Below are 18,529 nucleotides of genomic sequence, written 5' to 3'. Positions count from 1 at the left end.
GATGCTGAAAAAGCATTTGACAAAATTCAGCATCCCTTCACGGTAAAAGTCTTGGAAAGATCAGGAATTCAAGGCCCATACCTAAACATAGTAAATGCAATATACAGCAAACCAGTAGCCAACATCAAACTAAACGGAGAGAAACTTGAAGCAATCCCACTAAAATCAGGGACTAGACAAGGTTGCCCACTCTCTCCCTATCTAGTCAACATAGTACTTGAGTTCTGGCTAGAGCGATTAGACAACAAAAGGAGTTCAACGGGATACAAATTAGAAAGGAAGAAGTCAAAATATCACTATTTGCAGATGATATCATATTATACTTAAGTGACCCCAAAAATTCCACCAGAGAACTCCGAAAACTGATAAACAACTTCAGAAAAGTGGCTGGATATGAAAGTAACTCAAACAAATCAGTAGCCTTCCTCCACTCAAAGGATAAACATGCTGAGAAAGAAATTAGGGAAACTACACCCTTCACAATAGTCACAAATAATATTACATACCTTGGTGTGACTCTAACCAAGGAAGTGATAGATCTGTATGACAAGAATTTCAAGTCTCTGGAGAAAGAAATCAAAGAAGATCTCAGAAGATAGAAAGATCTCCCATGCTCATGGGTTGGCAGGATTAATATAGTAAAAATGGCTATCTTGCCAAAAGCAATCTACAGATTCAATGCAATCCCCATCAAAATTCTAACTCAATTCTTCAACGAATTGGAAGGAGCAATTTGCAAATTCATTTGCAATAACAAAAAAACCCAGGACAGAGAAAACTATTGTCAACAATAAAATAACTTCTGGGATAATCACTATCCCTTACCTTAAGCTGTATTACAGAGCAATAGCGATAAAAACTATGGTATTGGTACAGAGACAGGCGGGAAGATCAATGGAATAGAACTGAAGACCCAGAAGTGAACCCACACACATAGGGTCACTTGATATTTGACAAAGGAGCTAAAGCCATCTAGTGAAAAAAAGACAGCATTTTTAACAAATGGTGCTGGTTCAACTGTAGAAAAAAAGCAAACTGACCCATTCTTATCTCCTTATACAAAGCTCAAGTCCAAGTGGATCAAGGACCTCCACATAAAACCAGATACCCTGAAACTTATAGAGGAGAAAGTGGGGAAGAGCACAGGGGAAAAATTCCTGAACAGAACACCCATGAATTATGCTTTAAGATCAACAATAGACAAAGGGGACCTCATAAAGTTGCAGAGCTTCTGTAAGGCAAAGGACACTGTCTATAGGACGAAACGACAAACAACAGATTGGGAAAAGATCTTTACCAACCCTAAATCTGATAGAGGGCTAATATCCAATATATACAAAGGACTCAAGAAGTTAGACTCCAGAAAAATCAAATGACCCTATTAAAAATGGGGTACAGAGCTAAATGAAGAATTTTTAACTGGGGAATATTGAATGACCTAGAAGCACCTGAAGAGATGTACAACATCCTTAGTCATCAGGGAAATGCAAATCAAAACAACCCTGAGATCCACCTCACAGCAGTCAGAATGGCTAAAATAAAAAAACTCAGGTGACAGCAGATGCTGGTGAGGATGTGGAGAAAGGGGAACACTCCTCCATTGCTAATGGGATTGCAAGCTGCTACAACCACTCTGGAAATCAGTTTGGCAGTTCCTCAGAAAATTGGGCATACCTTAGGATCCAGCTCTACCATTCCTGGGCATATACCCAGAAGATGCTTCAACATGTAATAAGGACACATGTTCCACTATGTTCATCACAGCCTTATTTATAATAGCCAGGAGCTGGAAAGAACCCAGATGTCCTTCAACAGAGAAGTGGATACAGAAAATGTGGTACATTTACACAATGGAGTACTACTCAGCTATTAAAAATGATGAATTCATGAAATTCTTAGGCAAATGGATAGAACTGAAAAAATATCATACTGAGTGAGGTAACCCAATCATACAAGAACACACATGGTATGCACTCACTGATAAGTGGATATTAGCCCCAAAGCTCCAAATAGCTAAGATACAATTCACAGACCACATGAAGCTCAAGAAGAAAAAAGACAAAAGTGTGGGTGCTTCAGTCCTTGTTAGAAGGAGAACAAAATACTCACAGGAGCAAATATGGAGATAAAGTGTAGAGCAGAGACTGAAGAAAATACCATCCAGAGTCTGTCCAACCCGGGATTCATCCCATATACAGATACCAAACCCAGACACTATTGTGGATGTGAAGAAGTGCATGCTGAAAGGAGCCTGATATGGTTGTCTCCTGAGAAGCCCTGCCAGAGCCTTATAAATACAGAGACGTATGCTTGCAGCCAACCATTGGACTTTGCACGGGGTTCCCAATAAAGGACTTAGAGAAAGGACCAAAGGAGTTACAACCTCACAGGAAGAAAGCAATATCAACCAACCAGTCCCCCAATAGCTCCCAGGGACTAAGCCATCAACAAAGGGTCCACATTACTCCAGCTGTATACATTGCAGAAGATAGCCTTGCCAGCCATCAATGGGAGGAGAGGTCTTTGGTCCTATGAAGGATTTCTAGATGCTCCAGTGTAGGGGAACTGAGGGTAGGGAGGTGGGAGTGGGTGGGTTGATGGAGGAGCACCCTCATAGAAGCAGGGAGAGGGAGGATGGGATAGGGGGTTTCCAGGTGGGTGGGGAGGAACCGGGAAAGGGGATAACATTTGAAATGTAAATAAAGAAAATATCCAATAAAAAAAAACAATAGAAAGAAAAAGCATGTAGCTGACATGGAGGACCCCAGGGAGACTTGTCCCTTGTCACCTTCACAGGATGATAGGTTACTTGGTTTATATAAATGTGGTAGATGCTCCTGTGCACATTCTGAGAGTCTTTCCCCTCTTGTGGCATGGTTTACAGTCAATGTGCTGAACTGAATTTCAGTTAGACTCCCCCACTAATTGAGGGTGAGAACTCAGACTTCCACGAACCTGACCATTAGAACGTTTCACTAGCTCGTAGTTATGAAAGAAAAAACATGCATCAGATACTTCTACTCACTGTACAAGTGAGTTTTAAAAATAAATTAACCCCTGTTTCACAGAAAGCAAAGAAAACAGCAGCAGTAGCAGCAGCAACAGCAGCAACAACAACAAACCACTGAAACTCAGAGAAGTGAGAAGACGTGCAGATGTGCCCTCAGGTGTAATCCCTTCCTACTACACAGCTGCCTTGAAGAAGCTGTAGGTCCTTCTGTGTCTCTAGAGAATCTATGTATCCCCTTCCCCTAGTTTGAGCAAGGGACAGTCACTAGGCCACTCCCATTCCCATAGCTCCATCATGATGCCCTCTTACCTCCTCCATTTGAGCCCAGTAGTCCAGGACATCACTTGCAAAGTTAAACTCCTCAGGTGAATCATGGTCATTCCATCTTGGAGCTCCAACTCTTGAAAACAACCGTCTGTGCAGCTGGGTGGGGCTTAGGGAGAAGCCCTGTAAGACTTTGCAGATCTGGAAACTCTTCAGCCACTGCATATTAGGGCAGTCCTATGGTAGGAGACATAGAACCCTCAAGTCACTGGCTGTCTTGAGAAGACATGGTTTACACGCCAATCAACCTCCAGGAGCTGATCCTGTTTCATTGCTAGAATTACCTCAGATGGGAATTTCTCTTCCCAGCTGTTGCTGCTACATTAGATTGAGCCACATTCCTGGAGGTCTCTGATTTGATGCCAGGGTGGTAGCTGTGTGGCCATCCCTTTTACAAATCCTGTCCCATGGGTCAAATTGTCTCTACTCTGGAAACCTTTCTTCCCATCAAGGCCAATCTTGCAGTTTCCATGGAAACTGTCATATCATCATCTACTTCCTGTCCCCAAAGCTGATGACAGGTCAAAATCTAAATAATCATCCCTGTGATTTTTAAGCACAAGCAAAAGTGATCATACTCACTCTCAAAATTGTGTGTGTGTTACCAAAAAGTAGCTCAGATTGTCTCCAACTAGAACAACCATAAAGTGAAAAGTTGGTGGAAATTCCTGAGGTTATGATTTCTGTCATGTGATGTAAATGAAGCATACACCCAGGGACAAGGAGATGAGGGTAGCCAGAGTCTGGGGGCTCACACTGTTGCCAAGGACCCCCTGCCCTCTGCCCTCTGCCCCTTTTCCCCTCTGCCTTCTGCCTCTCTGCTTCTCTGCCTTCTGTCCTCTGTCCTCTGCCTTCTGCCTCTCTGCTCTCTGCCCTTCTGCCCCTCTGCCTTCTGCCTCTCTGCCCTCTGCCTTTCTGCTATTACTACCTTCCCCTGGGTTCTGTGGAATTCTGTATGGATCCCCACAGCCACGCACCCACCCTCAGATTAGACTGTGCTAGTGTCTCAGCTTCTTGCTGATTGCTGTGTGGCCACAAGATCCTTTCTGGGATAGTGTCCTGGGCAGTAGTTCCCAGCTCTCCGGAGTAAACAGGGAATGGTGCACCATTGACATTTCAGTGAGATTATGAATTCAAGGATGGCCATGATGATAAAACCAATCCTAGAACAGCACGTCCTACACAGCAGCATCCCCTCTCCAAGCCCCCACCGCCAAATCTGAATCCTGTATTTGAGAGATCACATACTTGGAGGTTGGGATTAATGTTAAAGACTGGATAGGGTAGTCTGAGCCGATAACAACACAAGGTTGTTGGGTTTTGGAAACTGCAGTAGCCTTTAGTTCCACCGTGGAAGTGAGTATGGTGCAAGGGCAGGCTCTAGGTCCAGGCTCCTACTGGCCATTTTTTTCCTACAATGGCTATATTTCTACATAGGTTTCTGCATGACCTTGGGGTCTTCCTTAAATATCAACTGCTTTCCTCAAAGGCAGAACAAAGAGACACTTTATAAGTAAATAAAATGGTTAGGCACATACTCAATGATAGGATACTTGTCTATGCATGTGGCCATGGTCCAGTCTCTAGAATTGCAAAAGAAATAGTCAAATATATTAATTGTGGCTACTGACTTAAACAAAAGGGTGAGTTGGAGTGAGGAAACAGTGACCCTTTATCATGGGTTGACTCCGTGCTCCCCCTGCCTCCCACGAAGGACATGTGTGAGTACCGACCCCAATATTTCTCAATGTTACTGTAATTGGAGGTGGGTAATTTCATAACTGAGTTAAATATGAGACCATTGGAGTATACCAGAGTATATTATGGTTAGTCTCCTTTTTTCATAAAGGAAACAGGCATTGGTAAAGCATACCTTTAATACCAGCACTTGGGATACAAAGGTAGGTAGATCTCTGTGAGTATGAGGCCAGCCAGGGGATACACAGAGAGACAGTAACAAAAAAGTTAAAAAGGAGATTAGCATTCAGACAGGAGGTGGAGGCAAGCGCTATGGGACCAAAAGACCATCATCTACAAGCCAAGAAATGAGCCTCAAATGAGTAACCTTGATCTTGGACTTTTGATATTCAGAAAATTGAGAAAACACATTTCTGCTAAGTCATTCAGTCTGTGATCATTTTCCATGGCAATCTTCTAGACCAAAAGGAGAGGAAATCATGTTGACACTTTATTACAAATAGTTTGCAGTTCTAACTTAATGTTTATCATGTGAGTTGGCAAACACAGTGGTTCCTGGAAGAGGCTGGCTGTGGGTAATTGAGAGGGTAGCCTTTGGAAGTCCAACAGCACAGGTTCAAATTCCACTCACCCACTGTGTAACTTGGAGTAGTTTGCTTAACCTCCCTTTTCAACACAGATGGACTCATAGCACCTATTGATCTAAGCAATGGTGGTAATGGATGACTGACATTCTGTAAGACACAGCACAGGTAAGAATTCTAGAAAGAGGGGCTATTGATGGTTAATGGTTAACTCTCTCTCTCTCTCTCTCTCTCTCTCTCTCTCTCTCTCTCTCTCTCTCTCTCTCTCCAGGGAAGCAGAGTAATTAAGCCTGAGACAAAGAAATAGTATTTAACTTCTACAACAGGATTAGAGGAAAGAAGTGGGGATCGGTTCCTGAAATAGACTGTAAAGACAGCTTGTACCACAGTGCATGTTACAGCTTTCAGAGAAACTCATATCTAGGTATTTCTGTCTGTCTTCCTGAGGTGCAGATTTCTCTCTCTAGCTCTGTCTATTTCTATAACTATGTATCAATATCTAAAATTACATCTCTCTCTATCTCCCTCTCTATAGCTATAGATCTACATAGCAACAATTACATCAATGCTATTCTATATATAGAACAATATCTATCTATCCGTCATAGTGTTTGTTTGTTGATGGGCACTGAGTATTCAATGTAATGTTAGATTCTTCCCTTGTCGCATTTTAAAAACCTGGGAAATGAAAGCTGGAAAGAGAAAAATCGATTGTGTCTATAAAATATTTGAATCATAGAATAACTTCTCTTTCATTTATGAAACACTTATTATAAGAGTTCCACATGTGTTTTTAGGTTCTATCAACTGGAGGAAGGTCTGCCGTCTTAGATATTAAGCTCTGAAGGCTCTATGAAATGATCTTAGAGCCCAATGTTATGAAGTGTTTTAAAGTATATTCTGAAAGCAAGTTGGCCATGTGTATTTGAGGTGGGCTGGGCCCAGGAATGTAGACTTACATATGCAGTGCCCTGAGAATCAGATGTGTTAGAGAAGCCCTGGGACACAAAATGTTACTTAACAGATTGACATGTTTGATGTGTCTTAGGGGAACCCAGTACAGCAGAGTCACAACATGACTTCGGCTTTACCACCTGACAGTTCTGTGTTTTGGGGCCCTGTTTTTGAGGGTACAAATATGATACCTATCACCTTGATTCCCATGTTAACTAGTGGCATCATCACTGTGCCAGCATTGAACCTAGAACATACCAAGAATTTAAAAATGTTGAGGTACCTTTCAACTACCAACAATTAAATGAATCTGCCCCTCCACCGTGTGTGTGTGTGTGTGTGTGTGTGTGTGTGTGTGTGTGTGTGTGTGTGTGTTTGAATGCACACACATGTGGAAGTCAGAGGGCAAAGTCAAGGGTTTTCCCCAAACCTCTCCACTTTAGTTTTGGGAACAAGGTCTCTCAGTGAACCTGATGGTAGCTGATTTGGCTAGACCGGCTGCTTGGCAAGTCCCTGGGGATCCTTCTGTTTCTTCTTGCCAGCCCTGGGATTATAGGGATAATTTAGGTTGCTTTGCATTGCTGTGATAAACATCATGACAAAAAGGCAGCGTGGAGAGGAAGCTGTCTTTTTGACTTACATGTTTTAATCATGCTCAGTCTCTGTGGGAGGTCAGAGCAGGAACACAAACAGGAGCAGAGGCAGGAAGGGTTGAGGAATGGCATCTGCTGGCTTTTGCTTTATGGCTTTCTCAGCTGTTTTTTTGATATAGGCAAGGTGCCCAGATGTGGCACAACCCACGGTGAGTTAAGTCTTTGAACAATCATTAATCATAAAAATTCTCCAGACTTGCCTACTGTTTGATCTGAAAGAGGTGGTTTTTTCTAATTGAGGGTCCCTCTTCCTAAATGACTTGGCTTGTGTCAAGTTGACAAACAACAACAACAACAACAAACCCTAACAAATGGAAGGCACACACTGGAAGATACCCTGCCCACACTTTTCTCCAGGTACTGGAGATCCAGTTCAGGTCCTCATGCTGACTCAGCAAGTGCTTCACCAGATTAAAGGCATTCACTTTAAAGAGAGCGAGCTGTCTTGTGCACAGGGAAGGTTTCTTTCAATGACTCTCCTTCTGTCCCTGTCTTTTCTACTCATTCCCAAACATATCAGTCCGTGTCTCTGAGCCAGCCACTGTGCTAAACATGGCTCATGTATGTCTCCAGATATTCCTCTCTCCAACGTGCCATCATTATATTGCAGATAAAGAAAGGAAATGGCAGAAAAGTTAAGTGATTTGACCAAGGCCATAGTTTATAAGTGGCATTCACAGAACTTAAATAGGATCCTCAAGTTTAAGGCTTTTGTGGAAGATAGAAATACACACAGACATACAGATTATCACAAGCAGTCACACATGCACATATGTACACACACACACACACACACACACAGACACACGGACACACACACACGGACACACGGACACACGGTGAGGGCAGGCCCTGAGGTGGGGGTAGCCAGGATGGGCTTGGTCTTACCTGGTACTGTGAAGGACACAGGTAGACTATAGCCAGGAGAGACGGCTTGTAAGGCCTGCTCTCTGTGCACAGTCTTTCCCAGTTCTGGGAACACAGCTGTGGAACTTGGCCCCTGACTGAGGAGAATATTGAGTGACAACTTCAGGAATTGGATGATGCTGCAGAGGGGAGGAGACGTTTAGTCAAGAGGTCAGAAAACAGTGCAGACTTCCAGCAGGGACAGTCATCTAGGGAAGAGGACTGTGTAGAACCTTCCCCATCCTCATGGGCTACTCAAGGTGGAACAGGATGAGAAAGGTGGAGTCTTTGTAAATTCTCAGCAGCTAACCTGCTTCCCTTTCCCAGTGTATACCTTTCTTTTGCATCTATATGACAGCTGAAGGGCCACACAGCTTCATAGCTAAGATCCATGTGCCAGAGACACAGAGATCTCTCAGCACAAGCCTCTGCTTTCTCCACAATACCTGTCTCTTCCTGGGTGAGCCCCTCACTCCATTCCTCACTTGTAAAATGAAAATGACAAATTCTTAGGATTTTGTTCACTGGTTAGTGTTAAACTAGATGACTCTTAAGAGGCTCATAACACGCAGTGATAGAGTGTGTTGGCTGTTTAATTCTAGTTAAGAGAAATGATTCTGTGTGTGGGCAAAGTTAAGGTCTTTGTAGTTCCAAAGGTTTAGGATCTGCCACGTGTTTGAAGAAGCCCCGAGTATGCCATATGGTCCTCGATTTAGGGCAGCTCATCAATAAATGATGTTAGGTAGGTCATTGTAAGCTTAGTTCTATGAAATCTTTGAAAAGGTTAGGTTAGTCAGTAGAGAGTCCGACCCCCAGAATTTAGCCGCAGACTGGGTACTGATGTTTTGTTGATTGTTTAATGAAGGCGACTATGCACAGTACCTGAGTAATTCTTTGCTAATGATCTGACTTGGGAGATTGATGGAGAGTGGAGGACCTCCAGGGATTCTGGCTTGGATTTTTCACCTCTTACTCTTCTAGTCTCTGTTGAACTTGGGATAAAAATACTTTGGCTTAAAGTTACCACTAAAGAAGGCAGAGGGGAGGGGCAAGCCTGACAGACGTCATGTTTCCTGGCTGACTGACTTATGGTAAAATTGTAAACACAGAGCAGGCAGGCATTGCTTGGGGAGAAGGAATGGTGGGGAGAAGGCAGAGTGAGGTGACTGGCCACAGTAGCTAGACATTAAATATCCAAAGGGCCAAAGTGCAAAAATCTGAGAGGGAGGTGGAAGACAGGTGGCAAAGCAAAGACACTTCTGCAAAGGAGGAGCAGGCAGTAGAACCTGAGAGATGCCATCTGGACCCAGCAGGTATCTGCTGAGCTACCACACTAATTCATGGCCAAGAGGACAGCCCCTTGGGCCTGACAGTCTGGATATGAGTCTGGATTTCACTAGTTAGCATCTCAGTGGTGCTGTGAAGGTTTCTATCCACCTGTGCCTCCATTGCAAGTGAGTCTGCAGTAGAGAAAGGACAATTCTGAAGAGTCTACACGTATACTCTTCTTTCACATCAGCCTTGACTGCAGTTATCCCACGTCACTGAACGAAAGGTCTAGACAGTAAACTCCAGCGTGAACACTTGGCCATGTAAAGGGTCATGAACTAATCTGTACTTTCTTCTGATTCAGTTCTGCTGGAAGCTGCACAGAGACATGACATTACAAGGTGGCAGACACACTATCAGTCATCCTAGATAGCCTCATATAGTAAAATCTCTACCATGGACCTTTATACAAACTAACTCCTGTCACCCTGTAAGGAGCCTATGATTCACTCGCTCCTTATGAACACTTACTGAGCATCATTTTGGTACAGATGTGGCTTTGGATGTGCCAGACAAGGCTATTGCTCTCTAGAACTTCCCATGCTCTGTGATAGACATACAAAAGATAACAAATAAAAACCTCAGAGTTCTGTGTTCTGCACTGACATTCATAGCAAGTCATGATTTATAGATAAAGAAACAGATGCTGAAGCTGCACTAGAACATTTCCAAAGTCACAGAGGACATTATACAGGACAGTACAGGATTGAATATTATTTTATCTAAGCTAATTTTTAACCACTCAGTTCTCTCAATAATATTCTGCTTCTGCAAGTGTCTGATATGCCTGCGTTTCTGATTTTAGGGTTTTTTGTTTTTTTTTTTTTTTTTTTTTACCTAGGGAATATTTATGAGCTGGCTTATTGAAGTTGTTCTTCCCCTGAGGAAATAAATATTGGTTGGACCAAAAAAAATATTTTATTGTCTTTCCATTGCTTGGTCATTCTTATCAACCAGCTCTGAAGAAAATTGTCTCTGGAAAGCTATAAAATCTTCCTGTTTAATCTTTGTTGTGCCCATAGGAAGACATCAATGGCTTCCTCATTCACCTCAGATTTGCTGTAGAATAAGATTTGGAAGACAATTCCAGACACCTAGCACACAGCAAGCCCTTTTCAAATGGCAGCTTTCAGGGCTGGGTCAGTGTTCTATATGGATCCCCTGTGGTTATTATTTCCCCATCTGAAGATGATGATTCCCCATGACTGTTGTGATAATTATAAATTTTATGTATACCACTTAGGGGAGTGCTAGCATGTGTTAAGGGCGCCGTTATTGTTAATCATTAGGAGAGGGGAATGGGATGAGAGAAGAAACAATTAGCTCTTTTTGTTAGTTTAGGTGTGATCATGCGACACAGGCAGAACGTTGGCATAAGATTTAACAGGTATCAATCAGATCAATACCTTCAGTATTAGAGGTCTATGGGATTTAAGATTTTCATCATTTAAACTTCATTCTCTCTCTCTCTCTCTCTCTCTCTCTCTCTCTCTCTCTCTGTGTGTGTGTGTGTGTGTGTGTGTGAGAGAGAGAGAGAGAGAGAGAGAGAGAGAGAGAGAAAGGTGTGTGTGTGAATGAGGGAGTGTGCATGCCAGATGGCATCAGGAATCAATTCTCTCCTCTTTCATTAGGCAGAGTCTCTTGTTCCTGCTGGGCTGGATAAGTGGCCTCCAAGCTTTCAGGCAATTCCCTGTCTTTGCCTTCCTTTAAGAGTGCTAGAATTACAGATGCATGGCCTCAGATCTTGAATCTTTATGTGGGTTTCAGGGATCAAACTCATTCAATCAAGTTAGCATGGCCGGCACCCTTACCCACTGAGATAGCTTGATGGCTCTGCATGATTTTTTAGCCTGTCTCTCTGTCACTCTCTCTCTCTCTCTCTCTCTCTCTCTCTCTCTCTCTCTCTCTCTCCTCCTCCTCCTCCTCCTCCTCCTCCTCCTTCCTTTCTTCTTTCCTTTCCTATTTTTCTTTTCTTCTCTCTCTCTTTCTTTCTTCAGTGCTTGAGACTGTTCAAGTTCTTGCAATTGGTGTCCACAACAACCTGATTACTTCTGAAGGTCCTCTTACCTCAAAGAAATTGTAAACATAGCTGTATTTAAACATATAGTATAGCCTCATGACACATGAATTTTCTTTTCATTGACTGTCTTATGTATGTATGTATGTATGTATGTATGTATGTCAAGACACCTGACCAAGGCAACTTATAAAAAAAATCATTTATTTTAGAACTCATGGTTCCAGACTGTAATAGACTCTTTGACCGCCATGGCAGCAGGTAGGCAGGCAGGCATGGTGTTGGAGCAGTAGATGTAAGCTCTTAGCTCTTAGACCAACAGCTGTCTAGTTGGACTTAAGACCTACTCAGTAGGAGTGAATTTGTGCCGAGTACTGTAAGCCTGGACGACTATCTGTGGGTGATGAGGTGATTGGACCTTCGAGGAGAAGCTATTTCTGCCCCTTTCCTAAACCAGAATCACTTCCAACCTTGTTCTAAGTACTTATCACCCAAACGTAAGCAGTTCTTCCTCCTCATCAAAGAAGCACCTATGTGAAGCAGATGGAGACCATTCCAGAACCATCTACAACTGGTCAACCTGACTGGGCTGTCCAACCCCAGTCGATACATATGCAGCACAGTGGCTACACCTAAGGCTCAGGAACATTACTGGAGATGGGGTAGAAAGGTTCTAAGAGGCAGAGGCCCAAGATGTCTGCTGTGAGATGAGGGCTTCTATATATGACAGGGAAATTACACCCACGAAATCACAAAGGTTGCCTAAATAAGACCTGTATAATGGAAATATCCGTTGACATGCCAGCATGAGTTAGACAAATTTTACAAGGTACTATCCCTAGATAAGGAGCTATAGACCAGTGGTTCTCAATCTGTGGATTGCTACCCCTTTGGGGGGAGGGGGTCAAATGACCTTTTCTAAGACCATCAGAAAACACAGATATTTACATTATGATTTATTACACTAGCAAAATTACACTCATGAAGTAGCAACTAAAATAATTTTATGGCTCAGGATCACCACCACATAATGAACTATATTAAAGGGTTGCAGCATTAGGAACCACTGCTCTAGACAAGTAATGGCTGCTGAAGGAGAGAGAATGGGAGATGAGTCTCCTGACAGATTGTCTGATCCCAGGTACTCATCCCTAAACAGTTTCAGCAGGCAACACTAAATGGGCCCATATACACATATGACTGTGTGTGTAACAATGATTAAAGGAGGACTCGTGAGTTTGAGAGGAAGTGGGGGGTATAAGAGGAGTCAGAGCAGGAAGAAGGAATAATGGAAATGATGTAAATTTAAAAAGAAACACATGATCCATTCTCCAAACAACAAAAACAAAAACACAAAACCAAAACCAAAACAAACAAAAAACAAACAAAAACAAAACAAAAACAAAAAACAAAAACAGAACAAAACAAAAAAACCAGGACATCAGTGGATAAAACTGATGAGCTAAATTGGGATTAGTAGATAATAATTTTAGTAAGTGTTATAGAGCTGTTTAAGAACTGAAGGAAATCATGCTAAAGAGAAACAGATAACTTTTAGCAGAGAAATAAAATTTTCAATTAGGAATCATTAACTGAAAAACTTGTTGACTTAAGTTAAAAGTTAATTGATTAGACTTTTCTAGTAGAATCAAGATGATCAAAGAAACTCGGTGAACCTGAAATTGGATCAAAACAAATTATCGCTCAGAATAATAGAGAAAACTTGGAAACTGCAAGTGGAGCATCAGCAGACCTTGGAATCAGTTAAGTGCCAGAAGAACGGCCCAAACTGGCTCAGATTTGGGTGAAAACATACATGTATGGACTCTTAGAATAACAGAGAGAAGTAGAAACAGGAGAAATAGAAAAAGAAAACCATTAAGGCAGATGACTATATTTCTTCTTAATAAAAAACAGAGGTGGGGGCTGGAGATATAGTGTGGCAGCTATGAGTGTGCACCATCTTTGCAGAGACCAGATTTTGGTTCCTAGTTTAATTGTCAAGTGCTTCACCCTACCTGTAACCCCAGCTCCCAGAGATCTGAAGTCCTCTGCCCTCTTCTGTCTTCCAAGGGCATCTGCAAAACACTTGTGGAGAAAGGAGGGAGGGGAAATGAGGAGAGGAAGTGGGAAAGGAAAGAAGGGAGAGGGAAGAAGAGAGAGGGAGAAGGAAGGTATACAATACATATTTTGAAAATAGAGGAAAAAGTTGTGAACGTAGACAGAGGGAGACAATGTTTTTTTTCACCCCCGAGTATTACCAGAAACAGAAGGCTAGACCTCAGCAAGGTGGATCATTAGGTAGCCCTCCTTCATATCCCCACGGGCAATCTGCAGACAAAAGGGCTTCAGTGGAAGATTGTGACACCCAGAAGCTCTGAGATCTACAAGGGTGGTTTTTCTCAGTGTCAGACTGTGGGTTCAGGTTCCAGACCTAGAAACGGCTCCTTGCCGGAAGCCTTCTGTAACTTTGGTTCTAATGCCAAAAGCTTTGCCAAGGGACCGGTAGTGAGTTTATACACATTAGCATATTAGGAGTCAGGTCTGTTTCACCTAGTCTCAATTGCAGATCCTGAAATGACACTCTATCTCAGCCATGAGGTGACATAAGTAGCTTAGACACAAAAGAAAGTGTGTCCATATTGGTCTCTACGACATGTTTGCCAACCCTGGAACTGCAGTAGTTTCCAAAAAGGCCCCCAAACGTGTATCTATTCCAATAGTAACCATGCCTGCTCAAAACAACTCAGGTCTGCCTGGATAGGTCTCTAGGGGTACATTTACCAGCTCCAGTCACAAAGCAGACTCAAAGGGCCCAGATCTCAACCCTTAATCTGTGGTCTAAGAGCAATTGTGCCACATCAAGGCCAAACAGAAGACACGCCCAGCTTATTCTTCAGGGCAGGCTTGCCAACCTCAGTTCCTCAGAGGATTCTGGATTAGCTCTAAATCTTGGCTTTACTTTCTCCCAGATGCAGGTTGACAGCAGACTCAACTCTGGAATGTATGCTTTGGAGATGGGTTTAAAGACTTGGACTCTGTCTTCGATCCCGAAGCAACCCTGCAGCTTGATTACAGGCCCTCTTAGCCTCAAATCCGCATTGGTGCTGTAGGACGCAAGACCCACGCAGGTTCCACAGCAGTCCTGCTGAGATGTGAGGACGTTACAGTCATCAGCAAGCCAAGTAAAAGATCTGCTTTGTACCCTGGAGCAAACCCCAATCCCCTTGCTTTAAATCCTGGAGACAGTCTAGTTCAACCATGAACCACCCATAAAGGAAGAAATCCACCCTGCAACTCCCACACAGAAAGACACAGAAGGCTCCCTCCCGGGCCTCAGATTAGGCACAAACCACACCCAAACACCTGTTTCACTGAGATTCTTTCTTAAGCAGGGGAGAAAAGTTAAAAGTGGCTGCTTTCAGAACCCATGTCTGCTGGACCTCTCATGAGGCCCACCAAACGGAGACGTCATCCAGCAGCCATGAGACTGGTTCTGAGAACATCTGACTGGGATCTCAAGACAAGCCCACCAGCTCAGAGATTTAAGAGAAGACCTCACAAGGCTAAAAACACTTTCTAAGGAATGGCAGAAGTGTTTGTTCCTCCAAACACATGGATCAATGCAAGGATGTGCTAAATCAAAAGGAATCTGGCAAACTGAACACTGGTAAAGAAACCGAACAAGGCTGGGACAGCTCACCACAGAAATTAGAGACCTGTGAGTTGTAGGAAGGAGAATTCAAAATGCTCACATTACAGAAGCTCAATGAGGTGGAAGGGAACACACTTAAGAAGAAAAGTAAAGGAATTGGATGGGAAAATAAACATATTTATCCTTCAATAAAATATAAACATTTTTTCCAGAGACAATCATAGGCAGAAATTGTAAAGTATGAGATTGTAACTTAATTTGTATAGAAATTAATTTATGTATTGAGTTAGAATTTATACAGAATTTGAAAAAAATGACATAGATCACTTCGGTCAATAAGCTGTCATTGTGCTGTGAATTTTACCGTATTCACAATAAAATTACGGTCCATCATTCAGATAACTGGAAGGTATAGCAGACAATAGAATGCATGAGGGTAACGAACAAAAGAATATATGGATGCTTTCATATCTCTAGTCAATCTAGTGATAGATGATGTCCTTCCCAAAACCAGCCAACAGAACACAGAGGCCCCCAAATAAGAAACGATGGGAAAATAAACAGCAAGAATGATGGGATTTCTATAGAAAGTGGTGAAGACTCACACACCAGGCTTCTAGAACTACTAATCTGATGAATTTATAGGGTGCAAACTTAAACTATATAAAGCAGTGGTATTTCTATGCGCTATGAACAAAATTACCTAAATAAACAAAAGGAAAAAAGAAGAAAACCAAGAAAATAACTTCATTCATAGTAGTTTAAGATAAAATAAAATACTTAAAAAAACATCAATTTAACTACAGAGGTAGCAGACCTGTGTACTGTATAAATAAAATATTGGTGGAAAAAACCCAGAAGATGGGTAAATAGAAATATATCCTAGGTTTATAGATCTGGAGATTATTATTGTTAAAATTTTCATAGTATATACAGTGTTTTGCAGATTTAATGTAATACTTCCAATTCAAAATTCTTATCAACTTCTGTGACCATGACTACCTAAGGCAACTTTGAGCAAAAAGAGCAAAGCTAAAATCATTGTAGTAATGAACTTTAATTCTGCAGAACTTTAGTGATCAAACAAATGTAAGCAGACTTGATAATAGATGTACACATGAGTGGAAGCAAATGGAGATGTTAGAAATAAACTTATATATCCCCAGTCAGTTTAGCCCAACTGACAAACCCAAGAAAAGAGAATAGATCTGAAGTGTCTCAACACACACACACACACACACACACACACACACGGAGAGCAATTATATAAAATGATATATATGCTAATTAGCTTGATTGTAGTAGTCCACAGTGTATATCTGTATTAAAATATATTGTATATACCCTTCACATATACAGTATATAAATTTATCAGTTATACTTCAACAACACTGAAAAGTTTCAAAGTAAACCCAACACTAAATATAAACTTAACTAAACCCAAATCTCTCAATGGCTTACAGGTGTAGGGTGGCCATTGCTGCAAATTCTGGGTTCTATATTACACTTTTCACTGTCCTTGGTTGCTCTCTCAGCCCTCATATCCTGCTTTAAGTGTGCTACAACAACAAGACACAGGCTAAAAGGTTTAAACCACAGGATGTATTGTCTCACAGTTATGAAGGTTAGCCACACGATGCAGGTATAGGCATGGGTGGTTCCTTCTGAGGCTGTGAGGTTAGGCTCCAAGGCCCCTCTCAGCTGATGGATGTTCATCTTCATGTCCACATGGTATTTTCTTGTATGTGCCTGGTTCTGTGTTTAGATTTCTCTTCTTGATTAAGACATCATTCATACTGGGTAAAGAAGCCCTCTTTTCAGATGACCAGTATAAACACACCAGGGAATGGAGCCAATTTCTGGGTTTCTCAGTGGCCCATCATGGCATCAGCGGCCTCCTCAGTGTCCCCCCTCCCCAAAGGGTAGGGATGGCAGTAGAATTGTTTGTGAGTGTCAGAGACAAGAAACCTGCCCAAATGCATGAAACCAGTGTGTTAAGATGAGAAACTGAAGTCACTATCGTAAATCATCCCTTGAGACACAGTAAGATGCCAGTGTTCCTTAATCTTCTGCTGTCTGTTTCCCTTGGTACCTCTATGCCTATAGTTTAAATTGAATGGGGGAGAAAGAAGCTTTATTTTATATAAAAGTTTGAATTTATCATTAGTGACCCCCCCATGTTCAGGTGCATGTCACTATGTGCCTATGGATGTGGGTGTTCATAGGACAACTCTCCAGGCTTGGTTCTTGCTTCTCACCTCATCCAGGCAGGTACTTGCCTGTTTCTGCCAGGCTAGGTGGCTGGTGAGCTCCAGGGTTATCCTCTTTCTCATCCTTTAACAAGAGTGCTGGAATTACATTTGTACACCCCAGACAGGTTTTATGTGGATTTGGGGGATGGTTGTTAGGCTTACCCGGTAGGCACTTTTAAGGGCTGAGCCTTACCGCCAACCTTATTTGTTAAACAGTCCCCTCAAAGCACAGAATGACATCCAGAGCTAAAAGCCACTTCTTGGCAGCTGAATAAATAAAAGAGAAGACTTGAGTGCCTCCAGGTGGTCAGACTAGCTGTTAGTCAATGTCCTTGAGCCTCGATGCCTTTCCCTCTGGATTAGCCTGGGTTCTGCCTGAGAACCTTACAACAGTGATAAGGCAGGCAATCTGAATTCAGACACACTCCTGCCCTGGACAATTGAAATCTTTGTCTGATGGAGAACTTGGAAACTAGCAGGCTCATGTAAACTAGACGAGCAAGCCAAGGTAGACCATGGAATTGAGGGAAAAGAGTGATTTCTAGAAAATTGTGCCTTCATACTATTTACTCTCACCATTCCGCGATTGGCCCTGGAACAGCACAGAGCTGGCTTGTCAACGTATGGGCTTTCCTGGGGCCCTGTTCCACCCAGTTGCCAGGAAATGAAGAAATAATGAACGGTCTTGGAGGCCAGAGGGAGCTCCAGTAGGGAGCTCATGGGCAGTGTGTCCCACTAAGAAGGAAGACCAATTCCGCCTCCCACCAACTGGACCCCTCCAGACTCACCTCCCTCTTGATACTGTCAGAAAGAGGCACCAAACACTGACATCCTGATTTTAGGTGGGGAGAACTGACAGTGGGTAATGGCTTACGACATTACTCTAGCTTCTGGAACATTCTTCATCATAATATTTTTGCAAAGGTAAATAAATGACAGAACAAGCACACTGCTTTGAGAGTAGTGCTCTGTCCTCTGGGTGTGCTCCCCCAGTGCAGATTTTAGGTATCGTGCTCCCGTACGGGTTCCAGCGCATGGCTTTCTGGAAGTCTGGACCTGTCAAGTTGACTGTGGATTGGTCACTTCTTCGCCTAACCTACAGTCCCAGAGTGCATTAGTTGTCTCATTTTAGGACCTCCCTCTTTGT

General features: G+C 42.5%; 1 protein-coding gene and 1 long non-coding RNA gene across 3 annotated transcripts in view; one reads left to right on the top strand and one right to left on the bottom strand.

Annotated features, from left to right (window-relative positions):
* The window catches only part of Acsm1 (acyl-CoA synthetase medium-chain family member 1), a 44,759-nt gene extending 36,507 nt beyond the window's left edge, over positions 1-8,252 (bottom strand). The window contains exons 1-2 of one of the 2 annotated variants that reach the window (XM_006507214.4): positions 8,112-8,252; positions 3,320-3,511 (exon numbers count right to left, since the gene is read on the bottom strand). In XM_006507214.4, coding sequence (XP_006507277.1) covers positions 3,320-3,499 — 180 coding nt within the window. In that variant the 5' untranslated portion in view covers positions 3,500-3,511; positions 8,112-8,252. The remainder of the gene's footprint in view (positions 1-3,319; positions 3,512-8,111) is intronic. The other variant, NM_054094.6, reaches the window with a different exon arrangement.
* Positions 5,678-15,855, top strand: Gm39079 (predicted gene, 39079). The gene is made up of 2 exons (NR_166607.1): positions 5,678-5,784; positions 14,448-15,855. It is a non-coding gene; the product is annotated as a predicted gene, 39079 (long non-coding RNA).
* The last annotated feature ends 2,674 nt before the right edge of the window (positions 15,856-18,529 follow it).

This window comes from Mus musculus, chromosome 7 (assembly GCF_000001635.26).
Source record: "Mus musculus strain C57BL/6J chromosome 7, GRCm38.p6 C57BL/6J".
Classification (NCBI taxonomy): Eukaryota; Metazoa; Chordata; class Mammalia; order Rodentia; family Muridae; genus Mus; species Mus musculus.
This window is presented reverse-complemented; position numbering and strand designations above follow the sequence as displayed.